General features: G+C 33.4%; 5 protein-coding genes across 5 annotated transcripts in view; 2 read left to right on the top strand and 3 right to left on the bottom strand.

The window, feature by feature from the left end:
• HELRODRAFT_170736 (hypothetical protein) overlaps positions 1 to 228 on the bottom strand; it is a gene marked incomplete at both ends in the record, with an annotated part of 5,686 nt that extends 5,458 nt beyond the window's left edge. Inside the window, one exon of the mRNA XM_009016532.1 lies at positions 1 to 228. This exon is cut by the window's left edge and continues 305 nt beyond it. Within this exon, the coding sequence (XP_009014780.1) occupies positions 1 to 228 (228 nt within the window).
• A 2,490-nt stretch (positions 229 to 2,718) lies between these two features.
• HELRODRAFT_151951 (hypothetical protein) lies at positions 2,719 to 3,901 on the bottom strand (the record flags this gene model as incomplete). The annotated part of the gene is made up of 2 exons (XM_009016531.1): positions 2,719 to 2,975; positions 3,850 to 3,901. Coding segments are annotated over 2 exons (309 nt in total), but the record flags the coding sequence as incomplete, so codon positions are not given.
• Positions 3,902 to 6,963: 3,062 nt separating this feature from the next.
• On the top strand, positions 6,964 to 12,633 carry HELRODRAFT_76512 (hypothetical protein; the record flags this gene model as incomplete). Its single annotated transcript, XM_009016530.1, has 15 exons — positions 6,964 to 7,070; positions 8,070 to 8,169; positions 8,403 to 8,462; positions 8,787 to 8,838; positions 9,208 to 9,292; positions 9,417 to 9,514; positions 9,806 to 9,879; positions 10,030 to 10,112; positions 10,448 to 10,586; positions 10,781 to 10,921; positions 11,107 to 11,226; positions 11,362 to 11,507; positions 11,683 to 11,802; positions 12,004 to 12,092; positions 12,245 to 12,633. 15 exons carry the CDS (start codon positions 6,964 to 6,966, stop codon positions 12,631 to 12,633), a joined length of 1,803 nt encoding a protein of 600 aa, XP_009014778.1.
• A 2,966-nt stretch (positions 12,634 to 15,599) lies between these two features.
• HELRODRAFT_185472 (hypothetical protein) lies at positions 15,600 to 18,670 on the bottom strand. The gene is made up of 6 exons (XM_009016529.1): positions 18,501 to 18,670; positions 17,449 to 18,375; positions 17,193 to 17,374; positions 16,903 to 17,078; positions 16,654 to 16,837; positions 15,600 to 16,510 (listed from the first exon to the last, which is right to left on the bottom strand). Exons 2-6 carry the CDS (start codon positions 18,352 to 18,354, stop codon positions 16,267 to 16,269), a joined length of 1,692 nt encoding a protein of 563 aa, XP_009014777.1. The 5' UTR covers positions 18,355 to 18,375; positions 18,501 to 18,670; the 3' UTR covers positions 15,600 to 16,266.
• Positions 18,671 to 19,744: 1,074 nt separating this feature from the next.
• HELRODRAFT_110821 (hypothetical protein) overlaps positions 19,745 to 22,500 on the top strand; it is a gene marked incomplete at its 3' end in the record, with an annotated part of 3,213 nt that continues 457 nt past the window's right edge. The window contains exons 1-7 of the mRNA XM_009016528.1: positions 19,745 to 20,173; positions 20,918 to 20,992; positions 21,077 to 21,157; positions 21,437 to 21,577; positions 21,700 to 21,871; positions 22,079 to 22,204; positions 22,465 to 22,500. The exon at positions 22,465 to 22,500 is cut by the window's right edge and continues 102 nt beyond it. Coding sequence (XP_009014776.1) covers positions 20,036 to 20,173; positions 20,918 to 20,992; positions 21,077 to 21,157; positions 21,437 to 21,577; positions 21,700 to 21,871; positions 22,079 to 22,204; positions 22,465 to 22,500 — 769 coding nt within the window. The remainder of the gene's footprint in view (positions 20,174 to 20,917; positions 20,993 to 21,076; positions 21,158 to 21,436; positions 21,578 to 21,699; positions 21,872 to 22,078; positions 22,205 to 22,464) is intronic.

The raw sequence follows: 22,500 nt of genomic DNA, 5'->3' as shown, positions 1-22,500 counted from the left end.
TGGTTGTCGTTGTTCGTTTTGTTGTTGCTGTTGTGGTGTTGTTGTTGTTGTTGTTGTATTTGGAGGTGGTGGTCTTGGTGGCTGTTGTTGTAGTTGTTGTGTAGCTTCTGTAGACGATGATGACGTAAATGGGTTGTTGTTGTTGTGATATTTGTTGTTGTTGTTGTGCTGTAACAATGGGGAAGACGGTGTTTGCTCTGGTTGGAAGCGAGGTGTTGTTGGATCCATCTTGTTGTTGTTGTTGTTGCTGTCGTCTATGTCTTTGTTGATGTCTTTGTTGATGTCTTTGTTGATGTCTTTGATGTTAATGTTGTTAATGTTTTTGTAGTTTTTATCTCATTATTTTAACGTCTTCTCTTATTTCGTGTTGGAATGCATATTTGAAAATTATTACCATTGTTGTTACTGTTGTTGTCGTTGCTGTTATCTATTATTATTGTTGTTTGCTGTTGATGTTGTTGTTGTTTTTAAAAGTTAGTTCAACTTCACGTGTGTTCACTAATTCACATTGATTTTAGATTATCAATTACATAATCGTTTGGTTGGATTAATTTCAATAAGACATGATCTGTCAAAATAAAAATGACGGCGCTATATAAATGATACAAAGTGCCTCATAAGTTTAATAGATTAATTGATAGATTGTTAGATTGAAGTGATTAAAAACAAACAATTTAACAAAAAAGGTTAAAATGAAATAGATGAAAATTTTTGTTTGGCAATGATGTTATTGACCAATAATGATTAATTTCCTTCGTAAAATGTATTTTGTATGTATGTATGTATGTATGTATGTATATATGTACGTACGTACGTACGTACGTTTGTATGTATGTATTTATGTATGTATGTATGTATGTATGTTTGTATGTTTGTATTTATGTATGTATGTATTTATGTATGTGTGTATGTATTTATGTATGTGTGTATGTATGTATGTATGTATTTATGTATGCATGTTTGTATGTATGTATGTATGTATTTATGTATGTGTGTATTTATGTATGTATGTATGTTTGTATGTATGTATGTATGTATGTATTTATGTATGTGTGTGAGAGTGTGTGTTTTTCGTGTGTTTATTTTTCTATCTAGAAAGAGCATATAAATGCGTTAGTCCATATGGCGCCAAATTATTATTATTATTAATGTTACTTTAATCTTCTTCTTCTTTATTATTATTATTATTATTAAATTATTATTTATATTATCAATTTTTAATAAATATTAGGAGCGCGGGCTCTGTTATGATTTAAAGATTCTCCAATCATATCTTCCATCATCACCAATGTGATGATGATGATAATAATAACAATAATAGTAGTAATAATAATAATAATAATAGTAATAATAATAACTGAACTTTTTATAAATATTTTTGAATTTCTTTCAATTTTTTTTAGTAGGTACGTTAAATTTTTGAAAACGGAAAATCGATAGGATTGCAACTGCTGATGATGACAATGATGATGAAGACGACGACGATGATGAAGACGACGACGACGATGATGATGATCTTTGCAGACACAAGTGATGAGTAAAAATTATGATGATGTTTTTATTAAAATGAAACCTTCTATAGATATAAATATATATATGTATATATAAATAAATATATATATATGATATATAATAAAAAAGGCAATATATTATTATATATATTTATTATTTATTTGTTTATAATTATCTGATAGTAATAATTATGTATTTATTTAAATAATATAAGCCTAAAAAATAATGCAAGTGATAGATAAATCGCCTTCCAAGAAAGTTCTTCAACGAGTAACTTATTCATAATTTAATAAATATTATATTATTATATTATAATTATCATAATATATAAACATAATAATATATATTTATTTATTCATTCAAGTATTTTATTATGTATCTTTTAGTATCATAATTTATTGATATCATTCCGTTGGATGATGTTATATCCCAAAGTAAGCTCCAATGCATTTGTTAAATACTATGATATGTGTATACATACATGGATACATACGTACATTTATATATACAGATATATATACAAATATATATATATATATATATATATATATAGTGTAAGTATATATAGATTTGAATATATCGATTATATATCTCTAAACATTTGCCTATATTTTAGAACGTGGCATATATATATATATATAATATAAGAACAATATATATATATATATATATATATAGGCAAGAGAAAATAGAATGTATATGTGTATATATATATATATATATATATATACAAAAATAAATAGAGAAAGCGAGGAAGAGAGAGAGAGAGAGAGAAAGAGAGAGATACAAGGATACTTATACACCGACGTACATGTGGTATCTGTATACGTAAGTAAGTGACATCAGAATGACGTAAAATGTATTCGGAAAGAGTTAAATTAAAATTAATGATTGGTCTGCTCTAACTTGAGCTTGAATGGCCGATTGATTGGCTGGTTGTTTGGTTGGCTGGTTAGTTGGCTGGTTGGTTGGTTGGTTGGTTGGTTGGTTGGTTGGTTGGTTGGTTGGTTGGTTGGTTGGTTGGCTGGTTGGTTGGTTTGATGAATGATTGATTGTTTGATTGATAAAACTTTTACACATTATAGAAACTTCTGACCAACAGTCATAAAACACATATAGAGAAAATTGATATGTGGCAAATATTAATATGTACAATATTGTATATACAATATTGTATATACATTATTGTATATTGCATCCCGCATTTGTATGGAGCAGTGTATATTTTGTATGGAGCATTGTATATTTTGTATGAAGCATTGTATATTTTGTATGAAGCATTGTATATTTTGTATGAAGCATTGTATATTTTGTATGGAGCATTGTATATTTTGTATGAAGCATTGTATATTTTGTATGAAGCATTGTATATTTTGTATGGAGCAATGTATATTTTGTATGAAGCATTGTATATTTTGTATGAAGCATTGTATATTTTGTATGGAGCATTGTATATTTGTAGCCTTGCATCGCTTCATTCAGAGGCAGGTAGGTAGGTAGGTAGGTTGGTTGATGCAAGAATTGCGCGTTTGCGTTGTTGTGTGTGCGTGTTTACGTGTGTGTTGTGCGTGCAGATGTGTGTGTACGTGTGTGTGTGTTGTTGTTGTTTTCTGTGTTGTTGTGTTGGATGTCGTCTGCATGTGTCGTTGTTTGTTTCCGACATACAAATTCATTAATTGTGAACGGTGCCAACAAATGCACAAGTTACGCAGTGCACACATTTGTTTGCGTACATACGCACGCACGCACGGAAGTCAGGTCTACGCAAAAATCTTTATATATACACCAGGATGCACAAACAAAAGCGAAAAAACATACAAGGAGTATACAAACATGCATACAAACATATAATTATATTAATACCATTAAGCATACATACAAACAAACACACACAACAGACCTACACACAAGTATACAAACATACAAACACACCTACGAACATACAAGCAGGAGAGTCGTGGTGCTTGAAAGGTAACATAATGAAAAAGCTTGGATGTCGTCGGCTCGTCGTATCGTTTGTTGCTGGTTCTGAGTGTATGTATGTATGTATGTATGTATGCACGTGTGTCTGTGTGCGTGCGTGTCTTTCTGTTTGTCTGTCTGTGTCTCTGTGTGTGCGTGCGTGCTATTGTGTGTGCGTTCGTGTAGGTTTTTGTGCGTGAAACTTGACACACTTTTTTTGCGAATTTAAAAAAAAAAAATTTCGCTATGCACATAAATTGCAAGATACTCATAAGATAAACGCCATCAATAACGATGCAACACTACAACAACAACTATAACATCAACAACAACAATAGCAATAACAACAACAGCAACAACAACAATAACATCAACAATAACAATAGCAATAACAGCACCAACAAAAGCAACAGCAGCAACAACAAAAACAAAAAACATCAACCACAACAACTATAGCAAGATCAAAAAATTGATTGCAAGAGGCAAACGTTATAACAGATGTGATCATCGGTATTATTCATGATGATTGTTAATTATGAGAAGATGGCGACGATTATGATGATGAATTCATTCATTCATCCGTTCGTTCGTTCATTCATTCGTTCGTTCGTTCATTCATTCATTCGTTCGTTCGTTCATTCATTCGTTCTTTTGTTCATTCATTCGTCCCCTCGTTCATAGCATTATCGATTTAAAGATTCTCGAGTAGGAAAGGTAACCAACGCTCCATGTAGGTGTCTGTAGTTTGCGCGTGCTTTGTATGTATGTATGTATGTATGTATGTATGTATGTATGTATGTATGTATGTATGTATGTATGTATGTATGTATGTATGTATGTATGTATGTATGTATGTATGTATGTATGTATGTATGTATGTATGTATGTATGTATGTATGTATGTATGTATGTATGTATGTATGTATGTATGTATGTATGTATGTAAAATATTACTAACCAACGATCCAATTGTAAGTCGCTCCACAACATTTTAGATTATATTATACAATGTGATAATATTCAATTATTATTACCATTTATATTTGTTATTATTATATTTATTGTTATTTTTGTTATTGCTATTATTAATATTGTTACACTGTGGCATTGTGATCGTTAATTTTATTTATAATAAATGACTTTTGAACTTTAATAGACGAAGAATAATTGAAACTTTTATGCAGAAAGCTTGAAACAATGTTTATCTGTTTGTATACAATATAATTAAGATAAAAAAACCTATTTATATAGCGTTTTATTCTGCTATATAATCAATAACATGAAGAGTAAACCAACATTACGTTTGCAAATAAATCAACATAATAACTTTTTTAATTATTCTTTAAAAAACTCAAAATCTGACAGACCCAGAAGCTATGTGCAAGGCAATAATAATATATAATAACATAAATAATATATAATAACATATAATATATAATAACAAAAAAATAACGGTGAAAAATGTTTAAAATACATAAAATATATAAAATATTTAAAGCATAAAATATAAAATTAATGGTTTAAAAGACAGATAAATAAAATAATTTATTAATATACTAGTTTATGATTTTGTAGGTTAGTAAAGTGACCGATAGGAGGAAGGATAACGAAATAGAGTAAATGATATAAGGTTTCATTAGTGCTGATTTATTTGAGGTGTCCTGGGATGAAGGTCTTAGCCTGGAATGTTGATTGAGTGGCTACTCGGTAGTTGTGCATGCCCTGACGAAAGTTGTGTGTAGTAGTTTTGGTTGGTTGTTAGTAGAGGATGGATGACGAGGTTGTTATTTTCTATAAAACTATATATAACTCTATATAACCCTATATGACTCTATATAATCCTACACAACTTTATATAACTCTATACAACTCTATATAATTTTATATAACTTTATATAATCCTATGTAACTATATTTAAATCTATATAATCCTATATAACTCAATACAACTTTATATAATGATATATAACTCTATATAACTCTATATAACCATCTATAACTCTATATAACCTTATATAACTCTATATAACGGTCTTGAATGGAGTGTGTTGACTTAAGGCAGGTAGATAGTTGGGGCGAATTAGTTTTTTGATGAGAGATTGTAGTTGTTAAGATTGTAGTTGTTAAGGTTGTAGTTGTTGAGGTTGTAGTTATTGAGATTGTAGTTGTTGAGATTGTAGTTGTTGAGATTGTAGTTGTTGAGGTTGTTGTTGCCTCTGAAACGTTTGAAAATCTTTTGTGAGGATGTGTTTAATATTAGGTGCTTCATTACATATGGAACATGGATATATCCATTGTGTGCAGTAGAATCTAATACAGTATGAACCTAATGTTTGTAATTGATTCGTTTAATACTCATGTAAGTAATTAAATGTACAGCATTCTACATATATAGTGTATATTAGGAATTAAAAAATATGTTTATAAGCGAAATTATCGAATTTTTTGAAAATATTCGCTTCAAATGTGATTTTTGTGGAAAAATTTTTCGTATTGCCAACAGTCCATCCCTAACAATGGAGTATATGCTATTAATAGATTAAATGAAATCAGCTGTGCCGTTGTTCAAGAAATTATTGACATAATCTGTCACTAATTTACTTAATTTGGTAAATTTTTTCCTTAAATTAATGTCCGAATTATCGTCATTATTTATTTTTACGCTCAAATTCGTTTAAAAATAGTGTTTTAGGTAGTTTTGAAAGCATAAGTAGAGCATCATTGATTCGCCTTATTTAACTATTTAGCTAAAAAAGCCATTTAGAATGTTAAAATAACGCTTTTATATACTTTTGCAGCTATTATTAATAATAAAATAAGTAATTTAAAAGTGCTTTTGATTAAATTAGTTATTTATTTGATTAAATTCTGAGGTAATTAGTACTGAAAATTTAAAAGTCAAGGCCGCTAGCTAACTGAGAACCAGTGTTGGTTTATCTATCATAACGTGAAAATATACCTCAAACAACAATGGGTGATGCGATTTTCTGTCAAATTTTCAATTTTTAACTTTAATTCTCCGGACGAAATTACATTTAATATTTTTGACACTCGTTCATGAACATTTTCCAGGTGAAAAATTTATTTTTAAAACGTCGTAAGCAGTTAAATTCGTGCGTAAACTGAATTCGCTCTCCATCCATTTTATAATTAATTTCAGCTGCTAAGCTAACTATCAGTAAAACAAACGTTCGTTAATTAAAGTTGCCTAACTGAGTCTTCGGGAAACAGTCATTGAAGTATCGAGAAGAGAATTAATTTGTTTCAAATCAGATGACAGCCGCCAGAGGGAGTTGCAAAAGACACTCGACCATGATGGATGACGGAATGATGATTGACGAGGGTGAATGTGCCACAGAACAGCTCTCCACAACAAATTCGGCCGTAAATAAATCAGCCGTCGGTTCTCCATTACCCAACCACGGCCACTCGTATGGACTGGCCTGCTACAAAAACAGTAAATCAGTTAGTACGTCTCCATCTTTGAATATGAATGGTAATGGTAATGTTGAGCCTACCCCTCAAAAAGTCCTTTCAAACACTGATATCGAAATAATTCGAATAATCGGGCAGCACCTGAGATACCTGGGTTTCAAGTTCGTGTTTAGTTAATTTATAATATAATTTAAATATATTATAATCATAATTTTGAATTTGTTTATAAAAATTATGAATTTGTTTTAAAGATGAATATTAATTTGTAATTTTAATTCAAATTAAAAAGTGTAGATTACAAAAGATTTTTAAAAATCCAGTGAGCCAAGATAGAAATTGCCGACCATCTCGTCTGTGTTATTCATTTTTACAGATTTCTATTCTCCATTTAGGATCCTTTATAATTTCTGCTATAATTTTTTAAATGTAATGCTACTACTGCTTGCTAGTGCTACTGCTACTTATTACTGAAGCTACTACTACAGCTGTTATTAGTGCTTCTGACCACTAATCACTTTTACCAGTCTGATCACTATTCAAATATTCTATTACTAACAATTTTAATATTATTCCCAAAGATTCAGGTAGACATACACTTATGCCTGCCTGAATTTAAACATGTATACATGTGTTATATGTACACATATAAGCAAGAACACATACATAGATCCATACATACATACAAACATACATCCATACATACACACTTACATACATACATGTATGCATACAGTATAGTAGTTGGTTAATTATACATTATAGTAGTATACATTACATAAATGTGTTTAAACATAAATGATACTCATTTAAGATACAATTTTTATTGAAACAATATTTTTGGTTAGACTGCTTATATTTATGCAAGACTGTTTGGAAGTCAATTTTGGCATGCACACACACACACACACACGCACGCATGCAAACAAACACACATACATACACGCACATATCTTTATCTCCTTTCCCTTAATAAAATAAACTCACTTCTCAGTTATCTAGACTTGTAATTTGAGATTTCAAAAAACTAGTAAAATAAGAAACATAACAAAAATCAGTGTCAGTTCACTATTTATTATTATTATTACTTTAAAATATTATAATTAGTAGTAATTATTACTATAATTGTTATTCATAATTCGACATAATATTCTTCCTCACAGCCATACATTCAACCAGCTAGCTTGTGAGTCCAGTTGTATACTGGAAGATCCAAATGCATCCAAATTAAGGACACATGTTCTGGAGGGAATGTGGGATTTGGTAAGGATATAATAATAATAATATTATTATTATTATGACTATAATTATTAATAATTATAGCTGTTTTATTTATATCATTTTAATAGTATTCTTATTATTTAAGTGCATCTAAGTTAAGAATGTTCATGTTGGTGTTTGGATGATGTCGTCCCTTGTATTATATGATTGTTATAATATTTATTAATATTATTATTATTATTTATTATTGTTGTTATTTTATTTTAATTTCTTAGGCTGAAGCAGATTTGGATAATTTACAACTGGTCTACAACATCTCGTCCTTAGATCTTACAGTATGTTTGCTTGTTTGTTTGTTTGTTTATGCTGTTGATGTTTTCATTCGTTCATTTTTTCGTTCGTTCATTCATTCATTCGTGCGTTCGTTCGTTCGTTTGTTCACTCATTTCTTCATTCATAAATTCATTCAATCAATCAGTCAACCATTTATTCATCATCTCTTAAACATTCTTCTCATTTCACCTGTGGTTTCATTTCATTTAATTATGCATTCATTCCTTTGTTAATTTTTTTGTTCATTTCTTTGTCCACTCAATCATTCTTCTTTTTATAATGGCCTCAATCAATCAATCAATCAATCAATCATTTTATGTTAACAGAAAATGAAATTTCTCCTGTTTGAACAGAAGTATATGGAGGTGTTGGAGTCAGGTGATGATCATCATTATCATCATCGTCGTCATTAACATCATCATTATCATCGTCATCATTATTATTTTTATAAGCATCATCATCATCATTGAGTGAGATGATTACGTTGTTGTCTGTGTTTTGATGATGATGATGATGCTGTTGTTGAGTTGTTGTTGACGGTGATGAAGATGACGATGTGTTGTTTCTTTACGATGATGGCGATGATGATGATGATGATGGTGGTGGTGATGAAGAAGATGTTGTCGTAGGTGACGCTGCTACTGTCTGTCTTTGATGATGTTAATGAGGGCTATGTTGTTGTTGCTGCTGATGATGAAAATGATGATGATGATGATGATGTTGATAACGATGATGATGACGTCGTAGGTGACCTTCACAATGCTCTTGACATCCTGAGAACACAGGTGACTCCGCTCAAATTCAAGACTGACTATGTTCACAAGCTAAGCTCGTATGTTCACCATTCATTCATTCATTCATTCGTTCAATCGTTCATTCATTTATTCATTCATTTATTCATTCATTCATTTATTCATAACAATATACACACACACACACAAACTGTAAATTGCTAGATATCTGATGTGCAGTTCTTCAGATGATCTCCGTCGTATGTCGAAGTGGCCCGGTAAGGGATCTCTGTCAAGGTCCACCCTACTCGACTCGTTGCAAGGTTTGTATGTTTTAATGTTTGTATGCATACGTGTGTATGTGTGTGTTTGCGTGTGTGTGTTTGTGTATGTATGTGTACTTATAGGTGTGTATTTATATGTGTGTGTGTGAATCTGTGTGCCTGGGAATGTATTTGTAGTTTATTGATATATTTTAATAGGTCGAATCTTCGCTATAAGATTCGCTGTGTAATAGTTTGTTCGTTCATTCATTCATTCGTTCATTCATTCATTTGTTCGTTCATTCAGTCATTTGTTCGTTCATTCATTCATTCATTTGTTCGTCCATCCAGCCTTCCTTCCTTCATCAATCATGGTTCCGCCTCAGAGATTGTTGACACTACTGAGTCAATCACTTGAATATCAGGTCGGTTGCCATTTACGATTGTGATGACGACGACGACGATAGTAATAATGATGATGATTGTAGTAATGATGATGGTGATGATGATGATAATGATAGTAATAATGATGATGATTGTAGTAATGATGATGGTGATGATGATGATGATGCTAGGTGTCCAAATGCCAGTATCACAACACACAAATGTCTGATCCACTCCACAGTCTGTCCCTCCTAACTGACCACATGTGCTCCAGGTTTGTATTCTTCCTCCTCTTCCTTCTCCTCCTCATCTCCTTCTTCTTCTTCTTCATCCTCATTCTCATTATAATTTTTGTTGTAGTTGTTTATAAATCCATCCCATTCCTAATTGTTGTTATTATTATTATCATCACTACTATAATTGTCGTCGTCGTTGTTGTTGTTGTTGTTGTCGTTTTAAATTGCCTACCATCACTACAAATTTTTTGGTTTTTGGTATGTGTGTAAGTCAACATCACACACACGCACTCTCTCTCACGTACGTACACGCACGTACACACACTAACACATACACACACACACTAACACACACACACACACACGTGTATAGAGATGACTTTCCAACTTGCACGACGCAAATCTTGGCTGATGGCACTGACGAGGTTTTGTTCTGTAAATTTTCCCCTAATGGGAAAATGCTGGCAACCGGTTTGAAGGACTCACATTTCATCATCTATGACGTCGATGAGGTTAGTTGGCTGATTGGTTGATTGATTGATTGGTTGATTGATTGATTGATTGATTGTTTGGGGAATTTAATTGTTAAATTTTTTGATATTTTGTTGGATTGATCGGTTGTATGTTTCATCATCTTCTTCCTCATCATCACTTTATTTCTCGTCTTCATCGTCACTATCATCATCATCGTCGTCGTCGTTTCTAGAAAACTTTCCGCCTTACATTAAAGAAAACATTGAATGGTCCAATGAATGGGGTAACGTATTTAGCTTGGAGCCCTGACTCCACCCACCTGGCTGTCTGTGGCTCGGAAGATGGCTGCGACCTCTCTATATGGAATGTCATGGTCAGTTTTTTTTTTATTTCCGCCATTTTTTCTCTTTCACAATTGTTCAGTCGGTCATTCGTTCCCATTTTATAAATTCTCTTTCTTACTTTTTTTCCACTTCTCTCTCTTCCTTTCTCACTATTTCTCTCTCTCTCTCTCTCTCTTTCTCTCTCCCTCAATTCTTAAATTGCTCATCCATTCAGACAGGTGAGTTGAAATCAAAATTGAATCAGTCGTCGGAAGACTTGCTGACCACTGCCAGCTGGTACGCCGACGGTACCAAGGTCGTCTGCGGGGGGCTGAAGGGCCACTTCTACTCTTGTGTTAGTTGATGGTGATGATGATGATGATGATGGCAACAAAACGATACATCAAACAACGCATTTGAACGACTCAGAGCACATTCAACCGACAAACACGACAAACACATTCAACCGACAAACACGACAAACAAACAGAACACAGACGGCCACTTAAACTCCATGTGGGACTTCATAAGAGTGCAACACCTAGCCTGCCTACCAGACAACCAGACTGTCATCGCTGCAGACACCCACAACCGAATTCGGAGCTACAATTTTGAGGATCATATTGATAATAATCTGTTAGCGCTTCTAGGCTCTTTGATATCTATCATGTAGTTCATGTTCTGAAATTGACGTATGAAAGTGTGTCCGGTAGACTGCTGCATTCTTTCATTATATTTGCTTATATTTATAATTTTTTATTCACTCCACCTTTTGAAGTGATGTTAAACAAATATTTCATCTCCTCTGCAGTTTTCAAGAGGATGGCTCTATAATATCATTCACCCTGAGTTCGAAGGCAGACAGAATCATCTTGAATGTGGCCAATCAGGGCATAAATATGTGGGACATGGGCTGTAAGACTCTAATTAGGTCCTCCACTTTTATACATAACTTCGCTTACTACTACCTATAAATATTTTGTCTAGTCTGACGTTTGGCTAGCCAGTATTTTACTATTAACTTTTTATCTGTCTATCATGATGATTAAGATAGAGATGGATGGCTGTTGTTGTTGTTGATGATGATGATGATGAGGATGATGATGAGGCTGACGATGACGTCATCTTGCAGGAGGTACAGGGGACCAACGCAGGGCTTCTTCACTGTCCATTCGACATTCGGTGGCCTCAATGAAGACTTCATTGCGAGCGGAAGCGAAGGTGCTGGCCACCTCTTATACTTCTTTCGCTATTATTAGAGTTGTAATCATTTTTTTTTATTGTTCTCAGTACCATTACCAATTTTATTGCTCACTACATCACTAAACAAACGGAGCAAAATTAAAAAAAATGAACCAACCAACCAACGACAGACCAGAAGATCTACATATGGCACGTGAACAACGAACTGCCCCTGACGACCTTGGAGGGCCACAACGGCACGGTCAACTGCGTCCACTGGAACCCACAGATACCCTCAATGCTGGCGAGCGCCTCAGACGACAACACCGTCAGAATCTGGGGTCCGAAATCTCGCGCTGATTCGCCGACTCTTGAGTGCGCCATGGAGAATGAGGACATCGCCTGCAATGGCGTCGACAGCGGTCTGGGCGGACGAGGTAGCGGCATAGTTATGGCGTCACTTGCCGGAAGCGCCAGTAGTAGCAGTAGCAGCAGCGCTAGTGTCAGCAGCAGTACTAGTAGTAGTAGTATCAGTGGGGGGTTCGGGGCCGATGCAGGCGACCCTTCAAGGCCATACTAATTCTTTTTGTGTGTTGCCGTTTCTTTCATTCGTTCGTTCGTTCGTTGATTGGTTGATTGATTGATTGATTGATTGATTGATTGATTGATTGATTGATTGATTGATTGATTGATTGATTGATTGATTGATTGATTGATTGATTGATTGATTGATTGATTGATTGATTGATCGGTTTTGTAGGAAGTGACATGCTGATCAACACAATACTGTACTCTCTTTTTTGTTATTTTAATTTATAATAATTAATGTTTTTTATTATCACTAATTATTATTATTATTATCTATTCGTTTATACGTTATTATTAATGTACAGAGACAAAATTGAAATTAATGTTAACATGAAAATGTCGTTTTAATAGCGAACACTTGTAAATAGATGAATTGCTAACTTATAATCAATATATATAAATATGTGTGTGTACGTGTGTTTGTGTGTGTGTGTGTGCGTGTGTTTGTGCGTGCGTGCGTGTTTGGACTATTCATTCACTCATTAGTTATGTTATAATTAGTCGTTTCCTATGTTTCACTGGCAACGTTGTTGTTTGTAAGTGCGTTTCATATTATTATGTTTTATGCATACACTTTATGGTTATCTCTCTCTCTCTCTCTCTCTCTCTCTCTCTCTCTCTCTCTCCTGTCACTCTCTTTCTCTCTCTCTCTCTCCTTTCTCTCTCTAGTATTATATTATAATTATTAATGCTCTCTTCATTTTATTTTATGTATGCTGGTTTACGGTCTTGACTTGGAAAATAATCTTAACTCAGGTTGTCATCCGGTCGCATCGTTTCGTAATTATAGTAATAATAATATAAATAATTATAATATTACAAATAATAATATTATTATTACAAATAATAATAATATTACAAATAATTACGGTAATAATTAATATTTTTATTATTCTCATATTTATTTTTTGACTTTTATAGTCAAGTTACATTACATCCATAATAATGAAGCTGCTAGTATGCGTTGCTGCGATCTTTAGATATGTACTTCTCATTCACACTTGGGCTTGGAATATGTATAAGTATAATAATAATCATATATATTTGTGTGTGTATATATATATATATATAGTATCGTGTTGAGTTAAATAAATAAAAATACTTTTTTAACAGTTCAGTTTTGTATATATATATATATGCAGTAATTTACGAAATCTACCGACATTCTAGCGTTGGGTAGTTTTTCATTACATTTCTCAATATTTCTAACCAAATTCTAATTCAAATTCTTATTTATTTTATTAAAGTATGTATAGTGAATTTGTACAACCCGGCACTTGTTGCAGTTCATATAGGGGATTTGTATGACCTAGGCCTCTGTTCCTGTGATTTGCATTCATTGCAAACTGCGGCAAGTGCTGAAGATGATCTAAGAATCGAAGCAGGCCCTATGCACTCGAGAATGAATTGGGAAACTGTATATTATTCTAACTTTAATAGTTATAAATGTAATAAAAAATATATCCAACGCTAGAAATTCGGTAGATTTAATAAATTATTGCATTAATTATGGTCTTTTACCAGCATATATATATATATGTGTGTGTGTGTGTGTGTGTGTGTGTGTGTGTGACAAGTTTATTATGTATGTATATAATGCAATATTATTACGCTACTATAGACTAATTTTGTATGTTTGTGTGTGTGTGTCTTTGTGTGTGTGTGTCTATTTGTGTGTGTGTGTGTCTATTTGTGTGTGTGTGTCTATTTGTGTGTGTGTGTCTATTTGTGTGTGTGTGTCTATTTGTGTGTGTGTGTGTTTTCAGAGTCAATACATGGCGAAGATTATATTTGGATTAGTATGTCTCTGTTTCTTATTGGTTGTTGCATGTAGAAATTTTTCCTCTGGCAACTGTCTCTATTTGGTGAAGAAGGAAATTAAATTTAATTATATTTTATTATTATCTGTATTATTATTATTTTCACTTTTATAATTTTTACTGTTGTAAATCATTATTAATTATTTTCATTGGAGGTGTGCCATTTTTTTTCCAGCCATCATTATCACCGTCACTACTACACTAGTATTATTGTTGTACTGTCTCCCTGCTCTGCTGCTACTACTACCACCAGTGTGTGCTACGACTCAAACGTTTGCAATAAGCATAACAATCCTACAATCAACATCGTCGTCATCATCATTATTAATTTATTATTATTTATTATAATTTATTTATTTATTTATTATTACTCTCATTAGTTACATACTCTCGGTCTTTAGTCATTGCAACAAAAATGCTTTTATCGTCATTGTACTTACATACACGATCAAATTAATTCAAAATGCATTGACAGTATAAAGAAATTATTCGTTTATATATTTGTATATATATGTATGTATATATGTAATATATATATATATATATATATATATATACGACGGCCGAATCGTGATTGGTCAGTATTTTATCACGTGGCATGAGACTGCTCTGCCGGATTACTAATTCATCACTAGTTTACCTTTTTCGGTCAATAAAAGTTTACATCATTGTGGATTTTATTTCATTGTACTTTTCTTCATTGTCGTTTCTTTGTTTCGAAGTTTTTCATGATTATTATTGCAGACTGTGACGTCATTCATTATTGAGCATAGATGTTGAAACTTTCCGGTTTCTATATCTATGTTATCGTAATTTTTTTCTCTCAAATCTTCTTGTAAATAAAAGGAATTCTTTGAATAAAGATTGGGAGGAGTTATGAATTAAAATATGTATCATCATAAAAGGTTAAAGGTTTTTCTCTCTCTTTTGCGTTTGCTTCAGAGGTTTCAACGACAAACACACACAGCGTTTATGAATACGCGTGCAAACCACGCATCACACACATTGCATATGATAGGCGGGAATCTCTTTGTATTCGAACCCAGTCACTGCAATAGCAAGACCAGGCGCCTTTAACCATTGAGCCATCACGCCCATAAGTAATGTTTTATTTTTAGTAATTCGACTACGTCATAAATTTTACATTAAATTAATTTATAATTTATTTTCATTTCGTTGTCATTATTATGTTGAAAAAATTCAAAAAACGTTGAGTTTATTCACGAAATTGCAACAAAAGACTATGTAATAGTGAGAGAGACGAACTGTTCATAGATATTTAACTGTTCTTTAGTCACAAAATAATGATTATGTACACACAAGACAATAAATTAATTGTAGTAGAAACAAGAATTCAACAAAACTAGAGATGCATCCAAACATTAATTTAAAAAATGCCATTGCAAAACAATGTTTGTGTCGGAGAAAAATGGAAAAACTAATTGAAAAACACAGAAACACATTAAAAAAAATTCTTCAAAACTAAGCAAAATATATAATGTAATACGTTTTAAGACATTGAAATTCAATTCGGGAGAGATTTCTTTTTAAATGTTAACATAATTAAAGAGATATACAGTAGTAATAGATTTTTTTTTATAAAGTTACTACTTTGGTAACAGTAAAACATTAAAGTATTAGCAGCGGTGGCAGCTGTGGTAATAATAATTGTAGTGGCAGTAGAGCGACAACAGTAGTAGTAGTAATAATAGTAGTAAGTGATGTTTATAATGATAGTAAATAGGCACTTAGTCTTTTAATCCATTCAAAATTTCAATTTTTTTGACTTGTCTTCTGGATATATTTCAAATCCTCAGGAAGTTTCTAGAGTCTGGTTCGTAATATCTAACTCCGTAAAGGTCCAGATCATGTGCAAGGACAAACCCAGGCAGTTCTAATTGGTCGGGACTGACCAGTGAATACAAATGCTCCACCCCCTTCACGAACGTCGTCCTATCGTAGAGCTCCGACGGAAATTTGAAGAAACTTTTAATCTTGTTGATGAGCGTGCTATGTAGGATGTAGAAGGCATTCAGGTTTGTCACGTACCTGCATGGAGTAGTTAGGTCGGTGCAAAATTTGCTATTCATCAAAATGAATGCAAAATACTGAAAGAGGAGAATGAAATAATTATACAAACACGCAACGTATAAAAATGTACACTGAAACACTAATTAGTAATAGCAACTAACTTTGGATGCAACATGCCCAGCAAGGCCTGCATGCACTTGTTAGAAGGTAATAGATCGTCCTTGTTGGACAGCGAATGGACGTAGATGAAGACGTACGGCCGATCGACTATGGGGTCCAACTGACTGATGAAAAATAATCGATGCAGCTCACTAATTTCAGGAGGTAGTGACGACGTCAAGGAAGCTGTGACGAAAATTGAAAAGTGTTTACAATGAAGCAATAATACCAAAGAATCAAAATTCGCCAACCGATTGAGAGATTAGGATTATCATTAAGATTAGGCATGCTCTGGTAGACGAAGCTATGTCGGCGACGTGTGTGATGACGCCCCATCAGTTGATCCTCAATCAAGGCTCTCCACCTCTGGACGAGGAAAACAACAACCGCTCTTCCCTCCCTATCGACTCCTGACTGATATATGAACCTAATTTGGGTCGATTGGTAGGTAATTTTTTCATAGTAGCTTAATAAGGATAACTTGCAAATGTCCAAATAAAATGAAATGATTGAATTAGGAACAATTAGATAAAAACACCACCTTCTTCTAATAAAATCAGTGAAATCCTCTTTCTTTGCTCTGATTAGCAGACGTTTGTAGAATTCTTTCCTGATTGGCTGCTTATTTAAGATCATCTGATTTCCACCTGTCTGTAGTCTCTTCAATCTTTCCTTGTCAACATTTTCTTTGGCTTTCATGAATGATTCATTTATGCCTCTGAACTGAAATTAAACAAAAAAAAAATTTGGTAGATAAGAGCAAATAAAAGTGAAATATGCAATCAATGCAAATGCACCTGCTGTCTTATGAAGCCACCACTCGATCTGTCCTGACTGCTCCTGTCCTCTTCATCGCTGTACAGCTCTGCTTCATTTATATTCCTCACTAAATTTGTGCAGATGGGATTGGCTGAGATTCGAATCTGTCGTTCTTCCAAAAAAAGTTGTCCATCTACGTCGCCAACATTTTGTGGCAGTTGATACTTTGCAGCCAGTTCTTCTTGATTGTTTCTTGGAAAATATAGAGGAAGCAAAGCACTGTAAGCCTCTTTGTTGTGGTTTGAAACTGCCAACACGATCTTGTCGAACTTGTCTCCCCACTTCTCTAAAAATCGACGAATAGTTCGAAGGGCAACATTTGCCCCGAGGAATGGTGGGTACCTGCAGACAGATGAATGAATGCACCTCAGCCCCAATGTCCGAATGTTATTGTCTCGTGCAAGAACCAGAACATTTTTGTATGCATTGTGAAGCGACGTCTCAGCAGCAGTTGTGTATTTGTGACTATACTTTGGACTGACTGTGTGGATGATGTGAGATGCAGGCAACAAGTAACCAGACGTTAATTTGGCCTCACCTGTTCTGCAGTATCTCACAGTTTGTCGTAATTCCACTATTAAATCTTTACCAGCTCTTATAAGTGTGTGTTTTGTGATTAAATCTGTTTTTGAAGTGAAATTTTCATTGTTGCAGCAGACAATTGCGTCGGCGTTCAGCAGCCAAACATTACCAACCCAGAATGCTATTTTTTGGTTAATTTTTTCATCTAACGGGAACGGTGACTTGTCATAATGTCCGTTTCTGAGTAAGTTTTCTGGCAAGTCGATGGCAGAAGCGGAAGGTCGAGTGGAAGTTTGTATTTGCAATGCATCTTGCCAGTTTATTAGTGTTGTGACATTTACTTCTAGTGAATTTACATCCATTTGTTTCTTCTTCCTAAGTGGCTAGAGTGGACAAAAATTTGTAACAAAAATTAGCTACTAACCCAAACCTAACTAAACTGAAATAAAAAATAATTAATAAATAATTGCAATGAAATGTAATTGTAATTTTAAATGTAATTATTACATTGTAATAAACAGCAAACAGTCTCTTGCAAAAAAGTGAAGTGAACTTACGAATTTTCATAAATAAATTTAACAAATACAACTTTATTTGCGACTAGAGGAAGAATTATTAAAGGAAAAACGTCGCAGAAATAGAAAGATTAGACTTTTAAACATTGTGATAAGATGTTAAGGTTCATGTGACTATAGTTGAAAATTTGCTTTTGACAATTCAAAGAAAACTAAAAGTGAATTTATGTGAAAAAAATTGTTCCTTTTTTAACATGTATTATTCTGTTGATTCTGGTAATTTTATTACAAATTTCGATGAATATTTGATGAAATAATAATAATAAAAGTATAACAAATTGTAATTTAAACTGCAAAATACAAAAAATCAATCATTTAAAATAAACTCATAAATAACGACAGAAATATTATTTGATACAAAACAGATCTCTTAAAAATATCAATGAATGCATACATGGTATGTATGTATGCGTGTGTGTGTGTGTTTTTGTGTATGTATGTATGTTGTTGTATGTATACACTGGGATGTAACAGCGTTTTAGGAGCTGCTCTATATCACCGTGATGCTATTTTTAAAGGATAATGATGAGGATTATGAGGATGATGAAGACGATGAGAACGATGATTACAATGCAGCACACACACACAACATGCACATATACTACGTTAACGCAAACCTACATACGTATGCAATTGCATACGAATAACGATCGCTCTTACTATTGGAAGGCTGTGGTGAATACATACATTCGTGTATACAAATATACATACAAAAACATACATACATATATACAAACAAACAAACATACATACATACATACATACATACATACATACATACATACATACATACATACATACATACATACACACACACACACACACACACACACACACACACACACACACATACATACATACATACATACATACATACATACATACATACATACATACATGCATACATACATACCGGCATAAATACTTATGTACATGTCGCCTCCAGTCTCAACATTTTCTCCAAGTATCCATGTATTTGTACGGAAATTTTGACACAAACAAGGTTATGCTTATGAGGACGATGTTGACGAGCGACAGTGGTGGTGGTGGTGGCGGTGTGGTAACATTTTGGAAAGAGGAAAATGTTTCAATTTTTTTTACCTTGAAAATTTAAATAGCGGTTTCAATTGGACTTATTTATTGTTATTATAGTTCGTTGTTTATTTAAATTTATTTCCAGACTGGGTACTTTTTACAACAACAACCACAACGACCACAGCAACCACAACCACAACGACCACAACAACCACAGCCACATCAACCTCGATTAACTTCAGAACCATGAAATCAACCTCTTTAATTGAATAAAAACTAACAAACGCCCATTGGCCATCCTAAGAATGTCTATTTAACAAGTTCACAAGCAGCATTAGTCGAGACATCAACAAAAACGTCAGCCACAAGAGCCACACGCCTCCAACGAGAGCCACACCACACCACAACTACTAACAACCGCTTCTACTACTAAATGAACAAATTAAAAAAAACATTCAGTCTTCGTAAAAAGAGAGGTAACAGTGATGAGGAAGAGGACAAGGAGAATGAAGATGATTGGCAAGAGGACGAGCTGAGAGTTAGAAATGGCACTTGCCAATTTCTACTACAAGTTAGTACATTTTATTGTGTAATCTTATATATATAGTAGTATTGTATTGTATTGTAGAATTTGTATGGCGCTTCTTATGAGTTTACTTCAGAAGCGCTCTCTCTCTAGTAGTAGTAGTAGTAACAGTAGCAGTAGCAGTAGTAGTAGTAGTAGCAGCAGCAGAAGTAGTAGTAGTAAAGGTAATATATCTAGATGCCTTATTCTTATTTCTTTCCATCTTTTAATCATGAAGCCAATACCATAGAAACGCAGGCGAAAAAAAATTTCATTCGGGCAAAACTCATTAGCACGTGTTGAGTTGTAAGAGATTGGAGACAACTCTTTTGCTGTTGTAGATATTATTGTTGTTGCTGCTGCTGCTGTTGTTGTTGCTGACGTCATTGACTTCGATACCGTTGTGATTGTTGTTGTTTTTGTTGCTGTTGTTATGGTCTCAAAATTTTATCGATAAATTTCTATTTCGCGATACAAATGCCACAAACATATGTATGTGTACATTTGTTTTAGGCGTACAATACCCTTGGGTGTACAGCTAATTCATATACACCGACACGTACACACATATACAACACATGCATAAACATCTTAAACGATCTTATGTGTTGTGTACATTAAATGTAGAATAATCAGTCCAGCCTTGGCTAGTCGTGCATTGTATGTATGTATGTATGTGTGTGTATGTGTGTTTGTGTGTATGTGTGTTTGTATGTATTTATGATATTATTATTTTTACTTTCATTGTAGTACCTCGGTTGCACTGAAGTAAACGACTCCAAAGGCATCCAAGTCTGCGAAGAGGCTATGAAGAAGTTGATGCAAGTTAGTCTCGATGATGATGGCGATAATAATAATAATAATAACAATTATATTAATTATAATTAATAATAATAATAATAATATCAGCAATGTCAAGGTCAAGCTCCTAAAATGGTCATCTTGCAGGTCAAGGGGGAATTTTTGAAGGGCATCGATGAGGCTACATCCGTTAGTTTTTAAGTGTTTGTTGAATTGATTGATTGATTGATTGGATGAGTGAATGAGTAAATGAATGAATGAGTGTGTGAATGAATGAGTGAAAAAGTGAATACGTGAATAAAATAATTCATCAGTGAATGAATCTCTCAACGAATGATTGACTGACCGACCGACCGATTGATTGAAAAAAATGACCAAAAGATAGTCGAATGGCGAAATGGTAAAACAAATAAACAAACAACAAACAAACAAATAAGCAGACAAACAAACAGACAAACAAACAAACAGGAAATAATTATAGACCAGCCGGTGGAGAAGGTTGCTTTCTGTTCGCCTGACCGCAACACTGAAAAGGGATTCGCCTACATCAGTCGAGACAGCCTGGCCAAGAAATGGATGTGCCATGGTTTTCTGACCATCAAAGACGTGGTCAGTTATTATTATAATTATTATTATTATTTATTATTATTATTGTGTTGTTGTTTTTTTAAATGAATAAATTATGGATAAGTTTACAAAAAAAATAGATAAACATGAAATAAATAAACCAGGGTGAAAGAGTAAGTTACGCGGTTGGCTACGCATTCAACGTGTGCATGGAGCTGAGGCTGGCGAAGGAGAAGCAGATCGAAATGGCCACTGGAGAATTTAAGAGGTCGCCGTCCTTCAAGTTTGCCTCGATGACCGACAGGAAGTGCGATCCGCAAGTGGCTCGAGTCGCCGGTTCGTTGGCTTCTTTTCAAGAATGTAGTAAGCTGTAGATATGAATTTGATCCAGGGTTTTTATTACTAAAATAAGTTTTTAATGTAGATTGTTTTTTTTTATGATGTAATTAACCTGTAAAATCAATTTTGAAACTGAATGCTGTTTTCTAGAAACACGTTTGTAGTGTATTTGTATACAAATAACAAAAAAAATCTTCACCTCAGAACCAATTCCCAGCAGTAAAAGGAGTGACGTCACGAGTTTGACCTCCATCAAAAGACCTCGTGGACCTCCTGACCTTTTGAAGAGGCAGAGTTCATTTGTTACTACTTCTGATAACCCGCACGAAGGTTCATAGATGGATGGACGGATGCGTGAAGGAATGAAAAATAAATGAATGAAAAAATAAATGAATGAATGATCGATGTCTGAGTGTATGATGTCATGATAAGTAAATTGAATAATTAATTGACGCTGGCAGGTTTTATTACATAAAATTTAAAAAAATCCTCACCTTCACCATCATCATCTCATCATCATCCCATCATCATCATCATCACATCATCGTCATCATCATCATCATCATCGTCATCATCACATTCACTCCTAGGAACATTCAAACGACAGTTATCGTTGAAGGTCGAAG

This window comes from Helobdella robusta (assembly GCF_000326865.2).
Source record: "Helobdella robusta unplaced genomic scaffold HELROscaffold_18, whole genome shotgun sequence".
NCBI lineage: Eukaryota > Metazoa > Annelida > Clitellata > Rhynchobdellida > Glossiphoniidae > Helobdella > Helobdella robusta.
This window is presented reverse-complemented; position numbering and strand designations above follow the sequence as displayed.

Coding starts and splice junctions, on each gene's coding strand:
- HELRODRAFT_185472 (XM_009016529.1), bottom strand. CDS start 18,354: ATGGATGTAAATTCACTAGAAGTAAATGTCACAACACTAATAAACTGG. Junction 17,375..17,448: donor GTGGCTTCATAAGACAGCAG/GTGCATTTGCAT, acceptor GTTTAATTTCAG/TTCAGAGGCATAAATGAATC. Junction 16,838..16,902: donor TAATCCTAATCTCTCAATCG/GTTGGCGAATTT, acceptor TTTTCGTCACAG/CTTCCTTGACGTCGTCACTA.